Source organism: Macaca thibetana, chromosome 12 (assembly GCF_024542745.1).
Source record: "Macaca thibetana thibetana isolate TM-01 chromosome 12, ASM2454274v1, whole genome shotgun sequence".
Classification (NCBI taxonomy): domain Eukaryota; kingdom Metazoa; phylum Chordata; class Mammalia; order Primates; family Cercopithecidae; genus Macaca; species Macaca thibetana.
The window spans coordinates 10,897,704-10,923,742 of record NC_065589.1 but is presented as its reverse complement, the minus strand read 5'-3'; the positions used below and the strand labels follow the sequence as shown (position 1 = coordinate 10,923,742).

The 26,039-nt window shown below is 53.3% G+C and overlaps 2 protein-coding genes and 1 pseudogene across 8 annotated transcripts in view; 2 read left to right on the top strand and 1 right to left on the bottom strand.

Annotated features, from left to right (window-relative positions):
• NCL (nucleolin) overlaps positions 1-26,039 on the bottom strand; it is a 405,499-nt gene that overhangs the window by 254,102 nt on the left and 125,358 nt on the right. The gene's annotated exons all lie outside the window — the stretch shown is intronic.
• Positions 1,670-6,627, top strand: PTMA (prothymosin alpha). 7 transcript variants are annotated; one of them, XM_050751139.1, is made up of 5 exons: positions 1,670-1,897; positions 4,461-4,532; positions 4,985-5,078; positions 5,529-5,602; positions 5,888-6,627. In XM_050751139.1, the coding sequence occupies exons 1-5, from the start codon at positions 1,853-1,855 to the stop codon at positions 5,933-5,935; spliced, it is 333 nt and encodes a 110-aa protein (XP_050607096.1). In that variant the 5' UTR covers positions 1,670-1,852; the 3' UTR covers positions 5,936-6,627. The 7 variants fall into 7 exon arrangements, with proteins under 7 accessions (XP_050607096.1, XP_050607095.1, XP_050607099.1 ...); XM_050751138.1 differs by having other exon boundaries at positions 4,982-5,078; XM_050751142.1 differs by lacking the exon at positions 1,670-1,897 and adding an exon at positions 2,506-2,761 and having other exon boundaries at positions 4,982-5,078.
• LOC126933333 (uncharacterized) lies at positions 4,614-4,697 on the top strand (annotated as a pseudogene).

Genomic DNA, 26,039 nt, shown 5'->3' with positions numbered 1-26,039 from the left:
GAGAGTGCGTGCTAAGCTCAGCAAAGTCCCGTTGTGGAGATGGAACCATGTCGCCCATTACCTAATGAAACCGAGAAGGGAGATTGTCTCTCTTCTAACCCGCAGGGCAAACTCTGCTGGACTTGGCATCGTCCGCCCTCCAGGATCCCACAGTCCGGGTTTTCCCCATTCCCAGCTCGGCTGCACAGGAGAGACAGACGGAAGAAACTGCCAATGGAAGGACGCAAAGCGTCAACTTTGTGTTCGCCCGCCACTCTCGGCCAATGTGCGCTCGTCTCTCCGGAGTCCCGCCTTCCGTGTCGGGCGCCCCCTTTTGGCAGCACAGGGACGAACCCTACCTCTCGCCATCTTGTGTGTGGCACAGGTAAATTTCTGGACTATCTTTCCACCTATTCTGGTCTTTTTCCCCACACAACCGATCTCTTAGTTCGACAGCCAAGTGCGGTGGCGATAAGGCTGGCGTAGCCAGCTGTTGTCAGATCGCCCACATGAGTTAGATCGCAACGTCACGCCACCCTTGCCGAGCCCGGCGCCATCTTGAGTGTGGCGTCTTGATGCTCCCCTTTCTCGGGGCTCCGCATGGTTCTCTAATGGCCCCCCAAATTTCAGGCAGTCCCCAAAGATTAGCCCAATTGGCTCAAGAGATGATTATTTTCCCCGAGTAACTCTGTAATGTTCATGTGCCCATCGCAGTCCAGCAGTGGGGTGGGAGAAGGGTAGACTCGATGACCCGGCGGGCCCCTGGAGGCTGCCCTGAAGCTGTCGCGACGGCAGTGACCGCTCGGGACAGACCCTAACCAGAGCCCTAGAGTGAGGGGACCGCTATGCCGTGAGGGACCCGCGGACTATCCCACTCGAGGGACATCGCGCATTGCGGCATCGGGCATCGAGTCCCCTTGATACATGAATCCCTCTGTGCGCTTGACCCGGTGCCTGCTTTTCGACTGGCTTGGCCGACGGACGCCGGACCTGATGGTGGGCAAACTGGGTCGCCTGCCCACAAGACTGGGTGCTCTGCCCTGGGCGGGCACGAGGATATGGCAGAGAGACGGGGCGGCCCAGGTGCCCGGGTCTCGGCCTCGGGACCTCGTTGCTCGTCGTGGGGCTGCCGTCCACTTGCACTGGGACAATCCTTGGTCGAAGGCGCCCAGGCGCGGGGGGCGGGCACCTCCGCGGGCACTGCGCTGGGCACCGCCCGGGGCGAGCGCGGCCCAGCACCCCGCCGTCCCCTCCCCCGCGCTGGCAGCCGTCGTGCGCCCGCCGCCGCCCCCCCCCTCTTCCCTCCCCCTCCTTCCGAGCAGTCGCGGGGAGGGCGGGAGGGAGGGGGAAGGGGGCTGGGCGGGCAGCTTTGCCGCGCTTTGGCTTTCTGCGTCAGCAGCCCCAGCAAAACAGCTGCGGGAGCGCGCGTCCGGAACGCGCTCGCGCACCCCTCCCCCGCGGACTCGGCGCCGCTGAGCCCCGGCAAAATCAGGCCTTGAATGACAGTGCGACCGGCGACTGCGCAGCGCGGGACGCGCCGGGGCACTGCCGCTTTAAGCACGCTTGTCCATTGTTCGGAATCGAGCCAATGAGCGAGCGCCCGCTCCCTGCGCTCAGCCAATAGCGGCCGGGCATGGGAAGCCGAGCGCCGCCCACTAATCTATATTAAAGCTTCTGGCGCCGCGTGAGTCCCCCACTGGCTGCTCTGAAAAGCCATCTTTGCATTGTTCCTCGTCCGCCTCCTTGCTCGCCGCAGCCGCCTCCGCCGCGCGCTTCCTCCGCCGCCGCGGACTCCGGCAGCTTTATCGCCAGAGTCCCTGAACTCTCGCTTTCTTTTTAAATCCCCTGCATCGGATCACCGGCGTGCCCCACCATGTCAGACGCAGCCGTAGACACCAGCTCCGAAATCACCACTAAGGTGAGGCTGGACGCCGCCCGCCCCCTCGGGGTCCGCGCGCCGCCGCCCGGGCGGTGTTTGGCGCGCAGCAGCTGGACTGCCTCAAGCCCGCTGTTGCTCCCTCTCTCGGGGAAATGGCCCGCCCCCGGCGCGGTGCCCTCAGGCAGCCCACTCTTTGTGTGGTGCGGGGGAGGGGGCGGGAACCGCCGCGGGCAGACGTGATGCCCGTCGGGGAGTGGGCCGGGCGCCCTCAGGGGCCGAGGGCTAGGCGCCGAGGCTCGCTCACGGCTCTCGAAACTCGTCTGTGAGGCGTCTGAGTGGCGGCGGGAGGGGAAGGGCCTGTCTGGGGGTCGCCGGCCCGCCGGGCGCACGGAAATAACTTTGAAACTCGAGCGCGTTGGGAATCGGAAGTGCTGGGGGGCGCGTGTCGGGGCGCGGGCCGGCCGCGGGAAGTGGCGGCGAGCGCCCGCCGGCCGCGCTGCTCTTTGTTCGGCGCCAGGCTGCCGGTTTCGCGCCCTGCAGCGGACCTGAGGTGGTTTATCTGGACTAAGCCCCAATAAGGCGGATGGGGCGACGGGCCGGCTGGCCGCGACGTCGGCAGTCCCCGCGGAGGTGTGACGGGCTTATCCGCTTTGGGCGCTCTGGGAGGCGGGGGTGGGCGCCCTTCGAGGCGAGTGCGCCGGGAGCGGCCGCCCAGCTTCAGTCATGCACCCGCGGTGCCGGGCTTGGCTGAGGAGGCGAGAGCCCACGCGCCGCAGGGAGGAAAGAGAAAGTGAAGCACGGCGCTAGGGCGACGATGGGCGCCCCCCGCGGCTGCCCGGGAGTACCGTGTGCGCCGCAGCTCGGGGCGACGCGGGCCAACACGGCGGCCGCGACAGGCCGATGGTAGGGTCGAACTGGGGGGGCGCCCGGGCCCCGTGGCGGGTTCACCGCTCTCGGCTGTGAGGTCCTGAGCGGCTGGCGCGGCTCGGCTCCTGCTGTCGGCGCCGCCTCGGTCCCACTGCCCGCCCTGGGTAGCGTCTCCGCCCTCGGCGGGAGCGCAGCGCGCTCAGACTGACTGGCTTTTTCTTCATCTTTCGGCCCTCGTCCGCGCCCCTCGTGCCCCTGCGGGGATTGGCGCGAGTCACCTTGGCGTCTCCTTAACTCTTGTGCCCCTGGCGTCACGACCTCTGGCTCTCGCAGGGCCGACTTCTTGGCACAGCGGAGCTCGGGCCCGGTATCTCCGTAGGGGCTCTCAGTGGCCCCTTCTGGGCTCAGTCCGGGAACCAGTTTGTTGGGGGAGAACACCGTCCCCATTGCGGGGCCTGGGTGTTCGATTTTCTGCGAAGCACCGAAAGGTGACTTCCCGCGAGGGCGATGAAGTAGCCCGAGAGGCGCATCCCCGACGGTCTCGGACCTAAGCAGCCCGGCGGACTTCGGGGCGACCTCCCGCGGGACTTGGCCCGGCATATGCAGACATTCGGGCCTGCCGCGGTGGCGGCAGTGGGGCGTTGAGTCGAGAGGCCAACCGACCGACGCGCCACCCGCGCGCTTGGCACTGTGCGCTCTGCCTATCCGCCCGGAGTCTCCAAGGCAAGGGACGCACTCGGCGGTCCCGAGCCACGTGCTCCCTGCGCGCGGTGCGTGCAGAGGCCCGCGCGCAAAGCCCGCCGGGCGGGGGATGCGCGCCTGCGCGCCGCGACCTCCCTGCCCCCACAGCTCCCCGGGACTTTGTCCGCCAGGGGGCGAGAGCGGGCGGAGCTGGGGTCCGGGGACCGGGGAGCGGGGTGGGCCGACAGGTGGGCCGAGGGGTCCCGCAGGCCGGGACGCCTGTTGGTATTGGCGGCTGTGTCGTGTGGAAAAAATTACCGGGCGCCCGGGGCGGCGCTGCCTTTTGGATCCTGGGCGGAGTCCCACCCACGAGGTGCGGTCGGGACCCCTAGCCCTCGCGGGGAGGCCGGGACTTGGTTACTCCGGAGGCAGGCCCCGGCCTGGGGCACCGCCAAGCAGCGGTTTGCGGCCTCTAGGAATAGCGGTCGGATTTGGGGGTCGGTGTGCTTTGGTTTTTTTCAGAGACCTGATCTGGCCGGGGCGGTGCGTTCTCGCGGGTCTTCCAGGCTGGCGCGCCCGTGGGGCCCTCCCCGAGCGCAGGCCCCTCCCTCCTTGCCTTATTTATTTCTGGGACGTAGCCTGCCGTCTTCCTAGACGGCCCGAGGGGCGGGTTCCTTGCACTTGGAAGCAGGCTGATGGGCGTGAGTGTCCGGGGCTCGTCCACCCGGCCCGACGGGTTGGGGCTGTGGCGCCACATGGCTCCTTTCCTAGGAAGCGCCAGGGGGCAGTGGGAACCGCCACAGGGGCCGCTGTAGCGGGCCTTAAAGGATGGGAAACCCGATCACAGATGCCCCCGCCGGCCTTCCTTTCACCGGACCAGTGGGAAAGGGACCAGTGGGAGAGGGACCGCAGGGACATTAGGCCCTTCTCCACGTGTCGCGTGCGACTCTTAATTTGGGATGGACACAACAGACCGGTAGTTCTCAGCTCCTTTGCGTACCCTGGGGTTGCTCGGAAGACTTACTGGTTACTGGTTCCTTCTTCCCTTTTGAAGGACTTAAAGGAGAAGAAGGAAGTTGTGGAAGAGGCAGAAAATGGAAGAGACGCCCCTGCTAACGGGAATGCTGTGAGTGTCCGCCTTGCTCCTGAGCCCTGGCAGCTACCGCCCCGCAGTTTTTCCTCCTCTACTTTAAACATATATATATATAGCTTTGCACAGTGGCAGTATCGTAGCCAGTGAGCTTTACCCGAGGCGCGAATATTGCTAGTTAAATATTTATAAAAACCTTTCGAGCAGCGCCTGAACAAGAATAGGTTAAGAGGAGCTCCGGTAGTCTGAGTTTGGGCTTGTCCCAGGGTGGGGGAAGCCCTTGCCCTTGCCTTTGCCTTGGGGCAGTTAATGTGCAGGGTTCATGATGGAGCCTGGAGGGTGTTGACTGGAGAAGGGCCTCTGGGGTGGGCTTGGCTGGGCTGTAGATGTAGCTGGCAGCCTCTGGTGGGAGACTGGGCATCAGGAGCAACGCTCTGTCCATCCCTGGGCCAGCTGGTAAAGAACGTGGTCTGTTTTCTGTCGAGGAGAATGAGGAAAATGGGGAGCAAGAGGCTGACAATGAGGTAGATGAAGAAGAGGAAGAAGGTGGGGAGGAAGAGGAGGAGGAAGAAGAAGGTGATGGTGAGTAGCCTTGTCTGTCTTCCTGTTTTCAGGTACTTCTTGGTCTTGTCTGGCAGAAGGGGAAGGAGTTGGGGCTCCTGGGAGTGGGACCATGGTACTTGGGGCCAGTGGACCACATGACCGTGGGCACCCACCTGTAGAGTCAGGGAGGGTCTCTCTGACAAGGAACTGTGCCCATGCCCACTCACACTCACTCGCACACCTAAAAGTTTGTTTCGTGCAGCTCTGAAAGCCACTGATCTGTTGGGCTAGCTTCTTGGGGTGCAGCTGCTTGGGCCTCTGTCCTCTGGAGATTCCCACCTGTGCAGTGGGCATGTGTGTCCTGATTGGGCCCAGTTGCAGGCAGCAGAGGCAGGGCAGGGACCTTGCAGTCCGCCACATGTTCCTTGGGATTTCCCCAGGAGCCACAGTGGGAGGGAAGTGTGGTTTACCTGGCCTTTGATTCTCCAGGTGAGGAAGAGGATGGAGATGAAGATGAGGAAGCTGAGTCAGCTACGGGCAAGCGGGCAGCTGAAGATGATGAGGTGGGTTCTGGCTTGAGAAGAAGGGGGGTTTGGCATCTGGGTCTCCCCACCTACCTCTAGCGGAGGTGCTCAAGCCACGGAGGGACTGTTTCTGACATTGGCCACTGTGTGGTCCTGAATCTTAAGAACAGGAAGGAACAGGGCTGGGCTCAACTTCCCAGAGCAAAGGCCTTGGGCTGTGGAGCTGAGGGTCCCTCGTTCTTGCTCTGCCTGTGGGAGCTGAGGCAGTGGGCTGGGTAGGGCCCCTGGGGTTGGAGGGGCCTTTGACAGTCTTTCTCTGCCTAGGATGACGATGTTGATACCAAGAAGCAGAAGACTGACGAGGATGACTAGACAGCAAAAAAGGAAAAGTTAAACTAAAAAAAAAAGGCCGCCGTGACCTATTCACCCTCCACTTCCCGTCTCAGAATCTAAACGTGGTCACCTTCGAGTAGAGAGGCCCGCCCGCCCGCCCACCGTGGGCAGTGCCACCCGCAGATGACACGCGCTCTCCACCACCCCACCCAAACCATGAGAATTTGCAACAGGGGAGGAAAAAAGAACCAAAACTTCCAAGGCCCTGCTTTTTTTCTTAAAAGTACTTTAAAAAGGAAATTTGTTTGTATTTTTTATTTACATTTTATATTTTTGTACATATTGTTAGGGTCAGCCATTTTTAATGATCTCGGATGACCAAACCAGCCTTCGGAGCGTTCTCTGTCCTACTTCTGACTTTACTTGTGGTGTGACCATGTTCATTATAATCTCAAAGGAGAAAAAAAACCTTGTAAAAAAAGCAAAAACGACAACAGAAAAACAATCTTATTCCGAGCATTCCAGTAACTTTTTTGTGTATGTACTTAGCTGTACTATAAGTAGTTGGTTTGTATGAGATGGTTAAAAAGGCCAAAGATAAAAGGTTTCTTTTTTTTCCTTTTTTGTCTATGAAGTTGCTGTTTATTTTTTTTGGCCTGTTTGATGTATGTGTGAAACAATGTTGTCCAACAATAAACAGGAATTTTATTTTGCTGAGTTGTTCTAACAAAGCTGTCTCAAGCCTAGTTTTTCTGTTTCAGTTTCTTCAGACCTTCCAGGGCATGAGGATAGGATGGGGAGGATCCTGGGGACAGTGGGTTGAAGACCTTTTGGGAGGCAGTTGGATATGCCCTGTGATGGGCAGCAGTCTGGTGGGTGGGCAGGGACTGAGCTGCAGTTGGGTGGGGGGCTGCCTACTGGGGCAGTCAGTGATTGTCCTAAGAAGCCTTAACTGGGGAGGAGGACTTCATCACTGGGTGCCACAGGGGGACTCTGGTGCCCTGGAGGTGTGGGGGTATGCAGTCCTAGACACTGGAAACAGGCCACACGGGACTGCCATTGTGTGGAGCGCAGGGTGGTGATGGTACAGGCCAAAAGGGAACTTGCCAAGCTTCCCGAGACTCCTCCAAGTGGTGGCTGCCTCTGCAGGCCTCACCGGGTTAGCTCCATGACGTGGCTCCCCCTGCCGGCGGCGTGTGGTACCTGCCGGCCTCAGGATGCCTAGGGTTTTGGTTTGGCACTGGTGCAGCCTGGCCGTCATCCAACCTTTGGTCTCCAGGTCCCTTAGCTTAGTTGGGCAGGCCCACCCTGCCCCTTGAACATGGTTGGAGAAGTTATTGTGCTGTTTGAATTTTCACACACGAGCTGTGAGCAGTGGGTCAGGATAACCAACTGGAGGAAGTGCTACCAGCTCATGCCCTCAGAGGTGGAGGTGAGGATAAGAGCTCACCAAGAACCTTCTGGGATCCTCCAATGAGAGCTGCAGGGGCAGGGGCCTGTATAGGCACTGCCAGTGGGCCTGTTGCCCAGGTAGGACCCGAGGAAGCCATCAAGGAGCTTGTAGGAAAACTCCCAGGAGCAGACTCAAGTGTCTGCAGAGGCCTGGCCTGGGTTAAGGGAGACGCCGGGAAGGAGGGAAATGGGTGCATTTAAGAGAGCAAGAGAGACCAGTTCCCCCTGCCTGCCCCTTGACCCCATGTCCGCTCCATTCTATGCCCCTCCCCCACCTTTGTGGTTCACACCCCCAGAGTTCTGGGGGGACCTTGCCCTTCCCTGGCTGGAGCTTAGTCACCCTCATGGGGCTGCTCAGGCCGCTTGTTCAGCATGTCCCCAGGCAGCTGCCATCAGGATCAGGGGCAGGTTGAGGCCTAGGTAGGAAGGACCCTCTGACCTGTGTCTACCCCACATCCTCTGCACAGCTTGGGTATCTGCATCATGGCTCATCCAGGGAAGAAAGGGAGGGTCTGGAGCCAAAACACTGGCTCCTCTCTGTTCTGCCACTCAAGGCAACTCAGTACTGCAATGTTCCCAAGCTTGTCGCCCAGGAGGATGTCTCTAAGGCAGGAGTGCAGGCGAAGGCTGTGAAGGAAGGCCACACAGGGCAGGCAGCGCTTGGAGCTGAGAGCAGGTCTAACCCAGCTCCTTCAGGCTGCGGTCCTGCTCAGAACCACTATGGCAAGGCCCCCTGAAAGGGGGTCTGCACACAGACATGGCAGCCATGTTAGCATGAGGCAAGTAACTGAATTTTGTGGTCCTCAATCCCCTCCTCTGCAAAATGGCAACAATAGGATGAGGCATGAGCCAGGGCCCAGGGCTGCCTTGCTAGGGTCCCCCTGAGACACCTAACATCAGCAGAACTTACTGCCTCCGCTGTCTGAGCTGCCTCATCCAACCAAAGGTTTGGCCAGGAACAGCATTTGCTGCTTCTAGCAGAACACACTTGCCCCTAGTCCTGAACCTAGCACAGAATTAACCACTGCCTGAGGATATGCCTCAGGGCTCAGAGTCACCTTGATACCACTCCCAAAGTCCCCGAATGGCCTCCCACTGGAGCCCGGGTTAAAAGATTAGCAAGGAATGAGTGCCCTCTGGTGGACACAGAGGAACTGTAAAGCGTGCCCCTGAATTCTGTTCCGTCCAGGAAAGACCCTTCAGTGGGCCCTGGTCCCAAGGTAGGCAATGTCAGTCACCCTCCACCACCCTGATCCCCTCACCCAAACAAGACCTTTCTCCCTCTGTGTTGCTGGAACCCCAGTCAGATGTGACAGTCAGTGGTCATTTCCCAGGCCTTCCTCTGGGCGACTGATGCCCCCTCCTAAGGACTGAGTCCTTTATGTGGAACTAAAGCTGGAAGCAGGGGTCCATTCTTCCACGGTCTTGGGCGTCCCTGTGGCCACAGGTGCTCCTGCCATGCTCTGTTCACATGCTTGGTGTGCACACTGCCCTCTTGGGGTGGGCCTGTTCCTCAGTTATCTCCAGCACCAAGTACAGCACACAGAAAATGCAGGCCCTCATGGAGGACTGTACACAGCCTCACTCGACTCCACACTCCCTCACTGGACTCCACACACCCTCACTCACTGGACTCCATGCTCCCTCACTGGACTCCACCCTCCCTCACTGGACTCCACACACCCTCACTGCACACCGCACACCTTCATTGGAGTCCACCTCCCTCACTGGACTCTACCCTCCCTCACTGGAGTCCACCCTCCCTCACTGGACTCTACCTCCCTCACTGGACTTCACCTCCCTCACTGGACTCTACCTCCCTCACTGGAGTCCACCTCCCTCACTGGACTCTACCTCCCTCACTGGAGTCCACCCTCCCTCACTGGACTCTACCTCCCTCACTGGAGTCCACCCTCCCTCACTGGACTCTACCTCCCTCACTGGAGTCCACCCTCCCTCACTGGACTCTACCTCCCTCACTGGAGTCCACCCTCCCTCACTGGACTCTACCTCCCTCACTGGAGTCCACCCTCCCTCACTGGACTCTACCTCCCTCACCGGACTCCACACACCCTCACTGCACACCACACACCTTCATTGGAGTCCACCTCCCTCACTGGACTCTACCCTCCCTCACTGGACTCCACCTCCCTTGCTGACTGGACCCCACGCTCCCTCACTGGACTCCACACACCCTCACTGGGCTCCACCTCCCTCGCTGACTGGACCCCATGCACCCTCGCTGACTGGACCCCACGCTCCCTCGCTGACTGGACCCCACACTCCCTCGCTGACTGGACCCCACGCTCCCTCGCTGACTGGACCCCACGCTCCCTCGCTGACTGGACTCCATGCACCCTCGCTGACTGGACTCCACGCTCCCTCGCTGGACTCCACGCACTCTCGCTGACTGGACCCCACGCTCCCTCGCTGACTGGACCCCACGCTCCCTCGCTGACTGGACCCCACGCTCCCTCGCTGACTGGACCCCACGCTCCCTCGCTGACTGGACCCCACGCTCCCTCGCTGACTGGACCCCACGCTCCCTCGCTGACTGGACCCCACGCTCCCTCGCTGACTGGACCCCACGCACCCTCGCTGACTGGACCCCACGCTCCCTCGCTGACTGGACTCCACGCTCCCTCGCTGACTGGACTCCACGCTCCCTCGCTGGACTCCACACACCGTCACTGGACCCAACATATCCTCACTGGGACTGCTGCCCTGAGTACACACTAGGGGAGTTTGAGAGTTTGAATGGGGGGCGTTCACTGGAATGACTAGAATGACTTAGTCACTAGATTGGGGGGCGGGGAGTCAGGGGCTCCCAGCTCTACTTCCTGGCTCTCTTGGCTGTGGGCTACACAGTCCCAGGATCCAGTACTGCTTTTCCTCTACTGCTATCACAAGCCCTGGGGTCGGTATCCTCAGCCTCTGGCCCTTCATAACTCCTCCCAGATCTCAGTCCCTCTAGGGCCCTAGCCTGCCTCTACCGAGCCACCTCTGCGGGTTGGATGCCTGTGTCCTAGATACAGGCCAGCCCTGCCTGCCTCAGGGCCCTGGCCGCTGCGTGGTCCCCTCCTGGTGGGAGCGGCTTCATGAGGATGGAATCCCTGGGCCCCATGTTATTTGGGGCCTGCTTCAGTCTGGCTGGGCCTCACAGGCCTGGCCCCCTGCTATGCCCAACCTGTCTGCCCAGCAGCCTATCTCCTGGATGCAAGTGTGGTCAGTTTTGCAGTGTCGCTGCTTGTCCTCCCTGTACCCCAAGCCCGTGGAGGCATGGGCAGAGCCAGCCAGGGAATGGGGCAGAGCTGTGCTCTGAGCTCTTCCTCTCGGGATACCTCAGCCTATGCTCATGGGTTTGCCCTGAGCTCAGAGAGGTGAAGGAAGCACAGATTAGGAAACATGGCTGAAACATTTTAAGGCCGCCTGGCACACTGACCCTATTTATATACTGGGTGAATGACACATGCATCGTTTGCAGAGAAGGCCTGGCAGCCAGTGACTGGTGTGGATTCCATGAAGTCCTGAGCACAGCCAAGGATCGATGGTGTGCCTCCATGGATTCTCTGTCAAGGCTGTCACCCACAGCAACAAGAAGTACCAGGTGGTCACTTAGAGCAACCTCATTTTACAAGCACCCATGTGAGGACCCTACTGTGAGGCTCTGGGCAGGGAGCAGATCCCTTACTGAAAGGAGCTGCTGGTGGATTCCATAAGGTCCCAGGGGACATCTATTATTTTTGTTACCAGCAGCCATTCCTTCACCCTTTTCTTGGCAGTAATGCCCTGAAGCAACGTCCAGCTTTGTTTTCTTTTAGATGGAGTCTAGCTCTGTCGCCCAGGGCAGTGGCGTGATCTCGGCTCACTACAACCTCTGCCTCCCGGGTTCAAGCGATTCGCCTGCTTCAGCCTCCTGAGTAGCTGAGATTACAGGCGTAAGCCACCAGGCCATAGCTTTCTTTCTGAACTTCCCCTCTAGCACACTCAGACAAGCCCCAGGGCAGAACACGTGACTTGGTCTGGGCCAATCAGTGACCTGAGGTGCCCTGGCTGCATTGGTTGGGTCAGAGTTGGCACATGACCCAAGTCATCCAATCAGAAGGAGTTCTGGGATTTTTTATTTTTTTATTTTATTTATTTTTTTGGGTTGCTGGAAAGGAAAGAAACATATGGTTTGGTCCCTCAGGGATTTGAACTTAAGAGGCTGGGAAGATGAGGCTGCAGACTACTCAGTGAGGAGCAGAACTGAGTCAAGAGGCAGGGGAACCTCAATTCTGATGACATTGCTTGAGGGCTTCAGTCCAGCCATGCAGAATATTCAGTTAAACAAGCCAGCAAATTTCCTCCCGGTTTAGGCTAGTTCAGGTTGGGTTTTCTGTCATCTGTACCTGAAAGACTCCCAACTAATAAACAGGGAGAATGCAGGGGGCTTCAGACTCCAGTCTCCAAGGCTGATGAGGCCTCTATGAACAAAGACAGGTTGTTGGTGGGGGACAGAGGTGTGGGGATGCCTTTTCTGGCGTGGTTTCCAGATTGGGAGGAATACAGAGCGGTGTGTCAGCCTCAGAAGAGGTTGTGATCTCATGGTCAGTCTGTCAGCAGGATCTGAGTCCTGCCTGAAACATTCCAGCCAGGTGGGGGGATGGCTGGAGTCATCTGAGCTGCCCACCTGGCGTCCTCTGTGTGAAGCCTCTTATCCCCTCTTCTCCAGCCCACAGTGATCTCTGGCCCACTGACCTCCCAGTGCTCCCATCGGGCCTCACAGCCAAACACACTCATTGAAGTGACTGGATGGCCCTGGGAGGCTCCTGGATAAGGTGTGAGATCCCATCTTCACGCAGCCCGGAACCTCCCAGTTGTCTCTCTGCCCCAAGGTGTACCTGAGAGAGGGGAGGTGACTCCATCCCATCTGGAGAAATGCTAGATTAAGCAATGCTAAAAGGGTTTTCTGGCAGGGCATGGTGGCTCGTGCCTGTAATCCCAGCACTTCGGGAGGCTGAGGTGGGAGGGTCACTTGAGCTATAGAGTTTGAGACCAGTCCCAGCCTGGGCAACACGGTGAAACCCTGTCTCTACAAAAAATTAAAAAATTAGTCAGGAGTGGTGGCGCATGCACCTATAGTCCCAGCGACATGGAAGGGTGAGGTGGGAGGATAGCTTCAGCTTGGCAGGTCGAGGCTGCCGTGAACCACTGCACCACTGCGTTCTGGCCTGGGTGATAAAGCAAAACTCTGTCTTAAAGAAAACAAAAAAACAAACAAAAGTTCTCTTTCTGTAGAATTCCCTGGGCACTGGGTAGTGCCCAGGGAATTCTAATATACAAAGGTTGCTGAGTTTCCGAGAGGAAAGTTTAGCATGCAGTTCGCTCTCAATTTATTTGACCTGGATTTTTTCACAGAGAACTATTAACATATTGAAGGACATTAGTGTCCAACAAAAGCTGATCTTGCACAAGGACCCTCACCAGGGCTCAGGAAATGTTTGCTGAACCAAGCAGATGATGGAGAAGGATTCCTTTGAGAATTGGTTCCACAGTCTGGCTCTTGGAACCTTGCATCGGCCTTGTCCTCCCATGGCTACAGGTAGCTTGGGGGCCCTGTGCTGACAGCGCTACATGTCAGTATCAGCCCAGCACAGGAGGGAGGCATGCCCTTGGCTAAGGAGGTAACTGGCATTTCTAGGTGGGGGGACAGTAAAATGTGGAAACTGGCATAAACCTTTCTGGAAAACATTTTGATCCTGTATATCAAGATCCAGGCCGGGCGCGGTGGCTCAAGCCTGTAATCCCAGCACTTTGGGAGGCCGAGGCGGGTGGATCACAAGGTCAGGAGATCGAGACCACAGTGAAACCCCATCTCTACTAAAAATACAAAAAAATTAGCCGGGCGCGGTGGCGGGCGCCTGTAGTCCCAGCTACTCAGGAGGCTGAGGCAGGAGAATGGCGGGAACCCGGGAGGCGGAGCTTGCAGTGAGCCGAGATCGCGCCACTGCACTCCAGCCTGGGCAACAGCGTGAGACTCCGTCTCAAAAAAAAAAAAAAAAAAAAAAAAAAAAAAAAAAAAAAAAAAAAAAAGATCCAAAAAATACACACACATACTTTTGACCTAGAAGTTCCACGGCCAGGAAACCTGCTGAGGAAAGGCCGGGCATGGTGGCTCACGCCTGTAGTCCCAGCACTTTGGGAGGCTGAGGTGGGCGGATCACTTGAGGTCAGGAGTTCAAGACCAGCCTGGCCAACATGATGAAACCCATCTCCACTAAAAATAGAAACATTAGCTGGGCCTGGTGCGCGCCTGTAATCTCAGCTACTCTGGAGGCTGAGGCAGGAGAATCGCTTGAATCTGGGAGGTGGAGGTTGCAGTGAACTGAGATTGGGCCATTGTACTTCAGCCTGGGTGACAGAGTGGGACTCCGTCTCAAAACAAAAACAAAAACAAAACAAAAACAAAAACAAAACAAAACAAAAAACTGCTGAGGGAGACAGAGGCACTAGACCTGAAGGTGTCCATAACAGCATTATTATTATTATTATTATTATTATTATTATTTTATTATTGAGATAGGATCTGGCTCTGTTGCCAGGCTGGAGTGCAGTGGCATGATCTGGGCCCACCGTAGCCTTGACCTCTTGGGCTCAAGTCATCCTCTCACCTCAGCCTCCAGAGTAGCTGGGATTACAGGTGGAGCCACTGTGCCTGGCCTAACATTATTGATTGATAAGAGTAAAAAATTAGAGACAAGCCAAATGCTCGATCATCAGGAAGCAGGCAAGTCACTTACAGTATAACCACTTGGTGGATATAACAATGTTTACAAGGAATTTTGAAAATTGTTTTTAAATTTATAAAAGCATTCCAGGCCCCCTGTATGACCTTCACACTAGACAAAAGTACTATGTGAGGAATACAGTGAGGGGGGCCTCAACCCCTTGTCTGGTCCAGTAGCCCTCTGTTAACTGTTTTTTTTTTTTTTTTTTTTTGAGACGGAGTCTCGCTCTGTCGCCCAGGCTGGAGTGCAGTGGCGCGATCTCGGCTCACTGCAAGCTCCGCCTCCTGGGTTTAGGCCATTCTCCTGCCTCAGCCTCCTGAGTAGCTGGGACTACAGGCGCCCGCCACCGCGCCCGTCTAATTTTTTGTATTTTTAGTAGAGACGGGGTTTCACCGTGGTCTCGATCTCCTGACCTTGTGATCCGCCCGCCTCGGCCTCCCAAAGTGCTGGGATTACAGGCGTGAGCCACCGCACCCGGCCCAACCCTCTGTTAACTGTTAATGTGAAGCGTGTGTCCTTCCCTCCAGAACTACGAGTAGTTTTGAATAATGTAGAGAAGAGCTTGTTTTAAAATGTCAAGAGAAAAAAAGTTGATACAGAATTGTGTCTACAGTATAATCTAATGATCAAGAAAAAAAAAAAAAGTCAAGAATGAAGTTCACCAAAATGTCACCTCTCGGTGGTAGAATTATTTTTTTCTTTAAGGTTCTTTTGTAAATTTTCCACACACAGACTTCAGCAGGGAAATAAATTAACAATCAATAAAAAGAAAGAAAGGAAACAAAGAAAAAAAGGCAAAACAGCAATCTGCACATCCATCACGTCTCTTTCAGTTGCAGGTGATGGAAACCTAACTCAAACTGGTTTATGAAAAAAAGGAAGTTTGTTGTCACTAGGATGTCCTGAGATAGCATGGCTTCAGGTACAGCAGGATTCAGGTGCTCAAACCATGTACATCATCAGGAACGCGTCTCCCTCCTGCCCTGTGTCAGTTCTGTTTTCTTTGGCATTGGTTTTGTTTTCTGGCCATTTCACAGCTATAATACTATTGAACATGGTGACTACTGTTCGCAGCTTCTTCACCTAGCTTGCTGGTGGGAGTGGGAGGGCTGAAAAGGTAGTATGTTAACAGGACAGTTGGTTTTCTAATGAAACTTGAGAAAACAGTGTAACAGACATCATGAGCCCTGTGGGAAGCCAGCAGCCCCTCGCCCGGACTCCTAGTTCAGCTGGGATTGGGCTGTGCTCTGCAGGCCCTCCTCATGGGGCCTGCTGGGACCCAGCATCTCCGAAGGGGAACCAGTCTTTTTCCCCATGGCTCCAGCCTAAGTCCTGCAGACGGCTCTCACTGGTCAGATCTGGTCACTCGGCCCCATCCCCAAGTCAGTCCCACAGAAGCACTTGGACAGAGAGTGAGAATGGGGTAGGAGACCTTCCATTAGGAGGTCTTCCATTATGAAAAATCAGTGTTATGAATAGGAGGGAGGCTGGGCAGGAGAAAGCAACTGATGTCTTCCACATCCAGTCAGTGGGTATTTGAGGAATTTCAATACAATTCAAAATGGGATCAGGGTGACCTGGGCCTGCTCCTGGGCAGGTGGACCTGGAGTATGACTGCACCCAGTGGTAGTGGAACCACATGTCAATATTCCCCTTGTTATTGCCCCTGAGTACTTCTTTCACTTCCCCTCATAGTTCTTCCACCACTAGGGCAAGGCAGGGAGCTTCAGTCTCATTCTCTGAGGGAAGGACGCAGCCTGGGCCAAGAAGACACTGCTCAGCTTAGTTTCAAAGTAGACTCTCTTTACTCATAGCGAGATGAGAAACCAAGCTCTCAGGAGTAAAAAGGGCTAATGTGTTTTTATGTATCATGGACCAAAGTTCAGAGACATGACCACAGTGGGAGAGGACAGTGAGAAAGGGCCCTGCCGACTACACGGGGAGGGGATGGGCCCTTCAAGCCTGACAGGAGTGGGGCTTGGATCAGGAGAGAGAGAGACAATTTAGACATGAGTGACCTCATGGGCTGGCAGTTAGTGCCACATGATGCCCCAAAGACCATGCAGGTCCTTCAGTGGATGCCAACACAGAATGCCTGTGTCTTTGGGTGCCGAGCCACCAGCCTCTGAGGAACTACACCCTCATCCCTGCTCTCTGGGTCCTTTCCAAGCAGAGGAAAGATGCTGCTGTCCGAGGGATGTGGCTGCTTGAGACCTTGTCACATAGCTGGTCACCAGGCTTACCCAACACTCCTGCTTTCCGGTGCTCTCGAGGTCTCTCCAGCCAAAAAATGGCCATCTGCTCTCCAGGTCAAAGTGGTGCATAGAAGGGACCAGATGACATCACAGCCAAGGACTTCTCAGGGAACAGGCAGCACCAGAGGATGGCGCATCCTTCACAGCTCTCATGCCCAGCCCTGTCCTGAAGATGCTGGGAGCAGGACAGGCCCGGCTCTGATCCTACTTGAGGGAGGCTTTAGGCAAGAAACTTCCCCTATGAGACTTTGGGCTCCTCATGTCTGAAATGGAGCTCACCAGCTCGGCTCCTCTCCAGATGAGGACAAACACAGGCCCCCCGAGTGTCACTGTTCATTATGATTAGTGACTGCAGGTTACAGGGATTTTGGCAACCCTTCTACAGGCAGGATGGGTCAGGGCTCTCAGGTGACACAATGTGACAGGGACTGGTGTAGCTCCAGCTGTTTATGGCGTAGGAGGCTCATACAGCAGAGGACTCAGCCACTGGAAGAGCTGAGGGGTCTGTGGGGGACTGAGGAGGTCTGAGGGGGGAATGTGAGGGGGACTGCAGGGTGGGACTAAGGGGTGACTCAGTGAGCTCAGGCTGCTGTAACAAAATACCTTCAACTGGGTGGCTTATAAACAGCAAATATTGGCTGGGCGTGGTGGCTCACGCCTGTAATTCCAGCGCTTTGGGAGGCTGAGGTGGTCAGATCACCGGAGGTCAGGAGTTCAAGACCAGCCTGACCAACATGGTGAAACCCCGTCTCTACTAAAAATACAAAAATTAGTTGGGCATGGTGATGGGCGCCTGGAATCCCAGCTACTTGGGAGGCTGAGGCAGGAGAATCATTTGAACCCAGGAGGCTGAGGTTGAAGTGAGCTGAGATCGTACCATTGCACTCCAGCCTGGGTGACGAGCGAAATTCCATCCCCAAAACAAAACAAAACAAAACCCCAGCAAATATTTATTTCTCACAGTTCTGGAGGCTGGGAAATTCATGATCAAAGGTGCTGACTGTCTACAAAAACAAAAAGGGTGCTTCATGGACGACACCTCTTTGCTGCGTCCTCACATGGTGGAAAGGGGGAGGGTGCTCTCTGGGGTCTCTTTTTATAAGGGCACTAATCCCATTCATGAAGTCTCCACCCCCATGGCTTAATCACCTCCCAAAGGCCCCACTTCCTAACACTGTCTTCTTGGGGAGACATAGGAATTTTTGGGGGGACACCAACATTCAGACAATAGCAGGGGGATACAGAGAAGGGACTGAGGGGACTGGAGGGGGACTGGGAGGAGAATGTGGGGGACTGAGGTAGGACTGCCCAGGGCCTACCAAAATAACAAACTGGTTGGGCATGGTGGGCTCATGCCTATAATCCCAGCACTTTGGGAGGCCAAGGTGGGGGCACTGCTTGAGTCCAGGAGTTTGAGACCAGCTGGGCAACACAGTGCAACCCCTGACTCTTAAAAACATTTAAAAAATTAAAGATAAATAAAAAACAGCGACTTAACTTTTACTGGTAGCCTCTTGTGCAATAACATGTTTTTGATGTGGCCATCCCAGTGGCTTTTTGCCTCCTCAGGTAGGAGGCCAAGGAGATGCCTGTGTGCAGAGGCATGGTTTTCCTTAGCATATCACTGTGTATCTCCTCCAGAAATACCATTAAATCCACAGTTGAGGTTCTAGAATTTGGTGCTATAACATCATTTGTAGCCTACAAATGTTTGAGGATCACTCTGGTTGCAAAACTATTTTGATATCATAAAACGTCTACTTTTTTTTTTTTTTTTTTTTTTTTTTTGAGATGGAGTATTGCTCTGTCGCCCAGGCTGGAGTGCAATGGCACAATCTCAGCTCACTTCAGCCTCCCCTTCTTGGGTTCAAGCGATTCTCCTGCCTCAGCCTCCTGAGTAACTGGGATTACAGGTGTGCGCAACCACGCCCTGCTAGTTTTTGTATTTTTAGTAGAGACGGGGTTTGACCATGTTGGTGAGGCTGGTCTTGAACTCCTGACCTTGTGATCCGCCTGCCTCAGTCTCCCAAAGTGCTCGTACTACAGGTATGAGCCACCGCACCCGGGCGAAAATGTCTTTTAAGTAAGTCTGCTGTTACTTTCTTGGAATCTTCCAAGAAAAACTGGTTATAATCTTAGCCTAATTTTACCAAATGAATATTAGTTATTCAAAATTTTCAATATCTGTTAAAGAATATTATTGCTGAATATAAGCCAATTAAAAGTTGGTATATACTTGCCAGTAGAGATTATTTGGATTCTAATCCTAAGAGCTAGACCTCAAGTAAAAATATGCATGGCCAACAATGTATCATAAAGAAAAGAAATGATCATGATTGACCTCTTTAATAACATAAAACAATAAAGTGTAATTTTAAGTTCTGTAAACAAGTAGACCAATCATCTCCGCTTGATTATGCCAGGGCACCTTGTGACCCATAAAATATTCAGATAGCATATTATATCTCAAATGCACATAATTTAGCTGCAAATGAAATAATTAATATATATAAAGCATTCAAGGGACAGTAACTTTGCTTATCCTCTTATAACAGAATTATTTGGGGGATGATTTGAGCAAGTCAGTTCACTTAAGAAGTCTTTCTAAGATATCTGAGTAGATGCCTTTTCCATTGAATGCATTTCCTTTAATAAGTGCAAGAATTCAAAAGCATTCCATTGAACCAAGAGCTGCTTCAGAGCTCAGAAGTGGGTGGTCAATACCCATTTGTTGCTACAGCTGCCAGTGATGGTAATGAGTGTGTTTCTTTTTTTTTTTTTTTTTTTTTTTTTTTTTTTGAGACGGAGTCTCGCTCTGTCACCCAGGCTGGAGTGCAGTGGCCGGATCTCAGCTCACTGCAAGCTCCGCCTCCCGTGTTCACGCCATTCTCCTGCCTCAGCCTCCCGAGTAGCTGGGACTATAGGCGCCTGCCACCTCGCCCGGCTAAGTTTTTGTATTTTTAGTAGAGACAGGGTTTCACTGTGTTAGCCAGGATGGTCTCGATCTCCTGACCTCGTGATCCGCCCGTCTCGGCCTCCCAAAGTGCTGGGATTACAGGCTTGAGCCACCGTGCCCGGCCGAGTGTGTTTCTTTCTTGAGACAGGGTTTCACTCTGTCACCCAGGCTGGGGTAAAGTGGCATGATCTCGGCTCACCACAACCTCTGCCTCCCAGGCTCAAGCAATGCTCCCACCTCAGACTCCTGAGTAGCTGGGACTACAGGTGCGCACCACCACACCCAGCTAAGTTTTGTATTTTTGGTAGAGATGGCGTTTCACCAGGCTCATCTTGAACTCCTGATCTCAAGCAGTCCCCTGCCTCCACCTCCCAAAGTGCTGGGATTACAGCAGGGAGCCACCGTGCCCAGCTGATTATATGTTTTTAACCCTCTGAAAGACATTTTATTTTTTTGAGACACGAATCTCACTCTGTTGCCTAGGCTGGTGTGCAGTGGCATGAACATGGCTCACTGCAGCTTCAACTTCCTGAGCTCAAGTAATCCTCCTGCCTCAGCTTCCCAAGTAGCTGGGACCACAGGTGTGTGTCACCACACCCAGCTAATGAAAAAAAAATTTTGTTTTGCAGAGACGGGAATCTTGCTTTGTTCCCCAGGCTGGACTTGTATTCTTGGGCTCAAGCAATCCTCCTGCCTCGGCCTCTCAAAGTGCTGGGATTGCAGGTGTAAGCCATGGTGCCTGGTCCTTCAAGACAAATATGTCTTTAAACTAAGAGCTTAACAGAGGTCCCCAAACTTTCTCTGTTCACAGCAATCTTAGTGGTTCAGTAACTTTTATTAGTGCACCTAGGCCAAAATAAGTTATCTAACTCCTCTTTAGTTAGTTAGGTTCAGACAACTTATGAAGCATTTCTGCCTTAATTTGGTAGCTTGTCATATTATTTTGGAGAAAAAAAGCCACATAAATTGAGAAAATATTTTCTTTTTTTTTTTTTTGAGGCGGGCTCACTCTGTTGCTCAGGCTAAAGTGCAGTGGCATGATCTCAGCTAACTGTAACCTCCACCTCCCAGGTTCAATCGATTCTCCTGCCTCAGCCTCCCAAGTAGCTGGGACTAGAGGCATATGCTACCACACCCAGCTAATTTTTGTATTTTTTGGTAGAGACGGGGTTTCACTGTGCCAGGCTGGTCTTGAACTCCTGGCCTCAAGTGATCCACCCACTTGAGTGTGGGGATTACAGGTGTGAGCCACCATGTCTGGCCTAATTTCATTTTTAATTAAAATGAATGACTTACTAATGGAGTGTGTGTGCCTATTAGTCACTGCACAGCTTTTCGTACCTTGGAATCCAATTGGATGCCACCACCCTCATATCCTTTCACGTTGATTTTCTCTGGGTTCTTGCATCTTATCACCCAAACCTCCGCAAGCTCAGCTTCCCACAGACATTTCATCAAAGAGAATGCAGCATGGCCTAATTTGAAACTTAACAATCTTGAGCTAATAGTTAAGAGTTAATAGGACAGATGTTCAGTGCCACTGTATTTTCTTTGAAAATTAAAAAAATCCTGCGGCCTTCCTGTGAGTTTGCGGAAGTGCCCTGGGAACCAAACATCTTCGCCAAATCCCTGATTCTCACTCAACTCCACCCCTCAGTTTATTCAAAGCTACAGCTGAAGCTGCTTGGTTACAGATCAAATAAAACCAAATAGAATTGCTAAGCCCGATTATGTCTTCACTTTGAGGACCATTTTAATAGTGTGTTTTGAAAGCTGTGAAACAATTACCAGGTCATTAGCAAGAAGTTCTAAAAATAAACTTGACAATATAGGCTTAAAGTACTGTCCCACAGGCACAGGACAGTAATTATAACTAGCGGGGCTGGTGATCAGATTGCACCTTCGTCTGTTCTTTCTGGCTGTGCCGTGGAGAATAAGTCAGGAAGGGAGGCCAGTGCTGCAGTCCTGAGATGGTAACAGGAGCTGAGGTGGGGGCCGTGGGGATGGTGAGGACACGAACAAGATGTTTATGAAGTGAGGTCAATGGGCAAGGGTCTACTGGGCTGTGGGGCAGTGGGGCAGGGAGAATGGAGACAGGGCATGCCCACACCCTGGGTGGATGTATCCAGCCACTCTTCTCACGCATGACTGGGAGTGAAGGAAAGCAAGGACACCTGACCTCTTTGCCCGACTTTTTCCTCATTTCTCTTCTCCATCATACACTAGGCTGCAAGGGGAGGGCTTTCACCTTCTCCTATAACGCAGGGATTTCCCTCACGTTGTAGCCTGAGTTCTCTGCATTCAACAGGTAATCAAGTAGGGTACACCTGGTTCTTGTCATGCTGATGTCAGTTTAAGGGATTTAAACACTCTTTTCTTTTGGAGTAAAGCCTGGCTTTCCAGACTTTTGGTTTGCTGGAGACTAGAAAATCCTGTTTTGGAAGTCAATTGCTGAATGTTGACTTCTTTCATTTTTTTTTTTTTTTTCCCCAAAAAACGGAGACAGGGTCTTGCTATGTTGCCCAGGCTGGTTTCGAACTTCTGGCCTCAAGTGATCCTCCCCCTTGGCCTCCCAAAGTGTTGAGATTACAGTTGTGAGCCACCCATGCCTGGCTTTGACTTCTTTCAGTTTCTACACCCCGTCACTCCAGACTGATGCTGTCATTGTACTGTCTTGTTTTCCTCAGAACACTGATCACTATCTGAAATTATTTGCCTTCTGTCTCCTCTCATTAAAATCTAATGGAAGATTGGCTGGGCACGGCGGCTTATGCCTGTAATTCCAGCACTTTGGGAAGCTGAGGTGGATGGATCAGGAGGTCAGGAGTTCAAGACCAGCCTGGCCAATACGGTGAAACCCTGTCCCTACTAAAAATACAAAAATTAGCCAGGTGTGGTGGCGGGTGCCTGTAATCCCAGCTACTTGGGAGGCTGAGGCAGGAGGATTGCTTGAACCCGGGAGGTGGAGGTTGCAGCAAGCTGAGACCACGCCACTGCACTCCAGCCTGGACAACAAGAGCAAAACTCCATCTCAAAACAAAGAAACAAAAAAATCTAATGGGAAAATAGGGCCCTCACTCATCTTGTCTAGTAAGTTATCTCCATCACTTAGAACAGTGTCTGGAGTATAAAAAATGCTCAGTAAATGTGTGTGGAGTACATGTATAATGCTTAAAGAATTGGCACATAGCATGTTCTCTTTTTTTTTTTTTTTTTCCTTTTTGTGGAGAACGGGGTCTCGCTATATTACCCAGGCAGGTCTCGAACTCCTGGGCTCAAGCTATCCTCCCGCCTCTGCCTCCCTGAGAGCTGGGATTACAGGCGTGAGCCACCACGCCCGGCAAAATGTTCTCAATACACTACAACTAAAAAAGAAAATCTAAGATATTTTTGGGACGAGGCAGCTGGAAGAAAATGAGGAGCCTACAGATGAGGAAGGAGCAGAACACCCAGAAGAGGGGCTCCAAGAATGCAAGGAGAAGAGAAACCCAGCAGACATTAGAAGAATCAGATGCAGCAGAGAAAGCAAGGACTCGAAGGCACCCGACAGAGGGGTGGGGGCCAGAGCCAGATGGCAGTGTTTGAGGAGTGGATGAGAGGAGTGGGAAGCGTGAGTGAAGACAATTCCAAGTTTGGATCTGCAGAGAAAGAGAAGGACTAGGGCAGAAGCTGAAGGCCATGCAGGATTGAAGAGAAGTCTTATTTTTAGAAATTTACTTTTTAAGGTGATTTGAACATGTTTTGTGGGCTGAGGGTTGATGGTCCGGAGAAGAGAAAAGGCTTTTCTGATTTTGTCTTGAGCATAGTCTCCTCTTCCTTTAAATTTCTATCTGGAATTTCTCTTATGGCTTTTTTTTTTTTTTTGAGAAGGAGTCTAGTTCTGTCGCCTAGGCTGGAGTACAGTGGCACAATCTTGGCTCACTGCAACCTCCACCTCCCAGGTTCAAGCAATTCTCCTGTCTCAGCCTCCTGAACAGCTGGGATTATAGGTGTCCACCACCACGCCCAGCTTTTTTTTTTTTTTTTTTTTTTTTTTTTTTTTTTTTCCGTAGAGATGGGGTTTCACCATATTGGCCAGGCTGGTCTTAAACTCCTGACCTCATGTGATCCACCCGCCTCAGCCTCCCAAAGTGCTGGGATTGCAGGCATGAGCCACCGCTCCAGGCCTCATATGGCATTTCTGATAATTATTTATTGTATCCTCCTACTAGAGACAAACTCAGTAAAGGTAGGCTTGTGCCTAGCACAGCATCTTATTAGTGGGTATAATAGGCCTATAAGTGTGGCCTGAATGTGGCTATATCCCCTTTGGAAGACTTTCATGCCTAACTAGGGTCAGACTCAGTACTTCATCACATTCCCCATCACAAAAGCCCAATACTCAAAACACTGGCAAGAAACATAATGGCGGTACAGATGCGAGGGTGTATTGCATATTACACAGCAAAGTTTAACCAAAATTCTCTAACTAGAAATCTGTATTCTTTCTCGCAAGTCTCCTTCTCCAAGGCTGTGTGGACTGGGATTCTTCCCCCATCTCCTCCCCAACACAGACTCTTAAGCCCCTCTTGATTGCCCTGAGCAGCTGAACTCTCCCTCTCAGCTTGTACAGGTCAGAGATGGGACTCTGCTCCTTAAGCAAGCTGCTTGGAGACCTCGGTCTGTCCTGCAGCCATCCTCATATACACATCTATGTCTCTAACACATATTAAATGCTTCTACCAGTATTTCTCAAAGCATGGTCCATAGACCACCTGCATCGGAATCACCTGGCGGCTTTAAGGTGCAGGTTTCTGGGCCTCACACCTACTGATCAGACTCTCTGGGAGCTGGGTGGGGCGGGGAGATGCCCATTGCTGGTTTGAAAATCAGTGACCATAGACTGTGCCAGGCCTGGTCTATATGAGTCTCTTTCCAGGAACATTCTGCGGCCTTCAGTGTATCCAGGAAAAGCTGCTTCTCCAGGCATCTGGGCCTGCATCAAGGCCTACCATACAAGAGCTGACTTTGACTTCACAAGGGTCCTAGTCCCTACAGTTCCCCTGTCCTCTCCTTTTGCTTGTGTTTACTTAGGCCTGCACCAATTCCCTCCTCCTCCTCCTAGCATTCAGCCTTCCTCCTCACCAGTTCAAATCCCACCCACACTACTTGGAGCCTCCAGTCAGTACTGTCCCTGAAGCACACATTTTCTATTTTTTTTTTTTTTTTTTTTTTTTTTTTTTTTTTTTTGAGACTGAGTCTGGCTCTGTCGCCCAGGCTGGAGTGCAGTGGCCGGATCTCAGCTCACTGCAAGCTCCGCCTCCCGGGTTCACGCCATTCTCCTGCCTCAGCCTCCGGAGTAGCTGGGACCACAGGCGCCCGCCACTTCGCCCGGCTAGTTTTTTGTATTTTTTAGTAGAGATGGGGTTTCACCGTGTTAGCCAGGATGGTCTCGATCTCCTGACCTCGTGATCCGCCCGTCTCGGCCTCCCAAAGTGCTGGGATTACAGGCTTGAGCCACCGCGCCCGGCACATTTTCTATTTTTCTTAAAGCAGCTAGCAAGAAGCATGTCTGACTGTTTTGGACAGACGAATGAGTAGAGAAGCATTCTCTGAGAAGTCCTTTCTCCACTACAGTGTGTTCAGTCCCATGAAAACATTCCTTGATGGAATTATGGGGGGCAGATACGGTTTAGCAAAGAGAAGGAGATGGGTTCACTCTTAGAAAAAGAGATGGCATTTTACGAAGGTAATTCAGGCTGGGTGCGGTGGCTGACACCTGTAATCCCAGTGCTTTGGGGGTCTGAGGCAGGAATTTCTCAAGACCAGGAGTTTGAGACCAGCCTGGACAACACAGTGAGACCCTCATCTCTATAAAAAAGTTTTTAAGGCAGGGTGCAGTGGCTCATGCCTGTAATCCCAGCACTTTGGGAGGCTGAGCGGGGGGGGGGGGGGGGGGGGGGGGGGGGGGGGTGGATCATGAGGTCAGGAGTTCGAGACAAGCCTGACCAACATGGTAAAATCCCGTCTCTACTAAAAATACAAAAATTAGCTGGCTGTGGTGGCATGTGTCTATAATCCTAGCTACTCAGGAGCCTGAGGCAGGAGAATTGCTTGAATCTGGGAGGCAGAGGTTGCAGTGAGTTGAGATCACGCCACTGCACTCCAGCCTGGGTGACAGAACAAAACTCTGTCTCAGAAAAAAAAAAAAAAAGAGTTAAAAAAAATTAGCTGGCCGGGCGCGGTGGCTCAAGCCTGTAATCCCAGCACTTTGGGAGGCCGAGACGGGCGGATCACGAGGTCAGGAGATCGAGACCATCCTGGCTAACACAATGAAACCCCATCTCCACTAAAAATACAAAAAAATTAGCCGGGCGTGGTGGCGGCGCCTGTAGTCCCAGCTACTCGGGAGGCTGAGGCAGGAGAATGGCGGGAACCCGGGAGGCGGAGCTTGCAGTGAGCCGAGATCGCGCCACTGCACTCCAGCCTGGGCCACAGAGCGAGACTCCGCCTCAAAAAAAAAAAAAAAAAAAAAAAAAAAAATTAGCTGGGCATGGTGGCGCACATGTGTAGTCCCAGCTACTCAGGAAGCTAAGGTTAGAGGATCTCTTGAGTCCAGGAGTTTGAGGCTCTTGTGAGCTAGTATCATGCCACTGCACTCCAGCCTGGGTGACAGAGAGAGAGACTTTGTCTCTCAAAATAATAAATAAATAGATAAATAAACAATAAAG

Bases quoted from the DNA above. Each gene is read 5' to 3' on its own strand.
- PTMA (XM_050751137.1), top strand. From the start codon at position 3,537: ATGCGCGCCTGCGCGCCGCGACCTCCCTGCCCCCACAGCTCCCCGGGA. The intron at 4,533-4,984 runs GTGAGTGTCCGC...TCTGTCGAGGAG, and splicing joins CCCCTGCTAACGGGAATGCT to AATGAGGAAAATGGGGAGCA. The intron at 5,603-5,887 runs GTGGGTTCTGGC...TTCTCTGCCTAG, and splicing joins GGGCAGCTGAAGATGATGAG to GATGACGATGTTGATACCAA.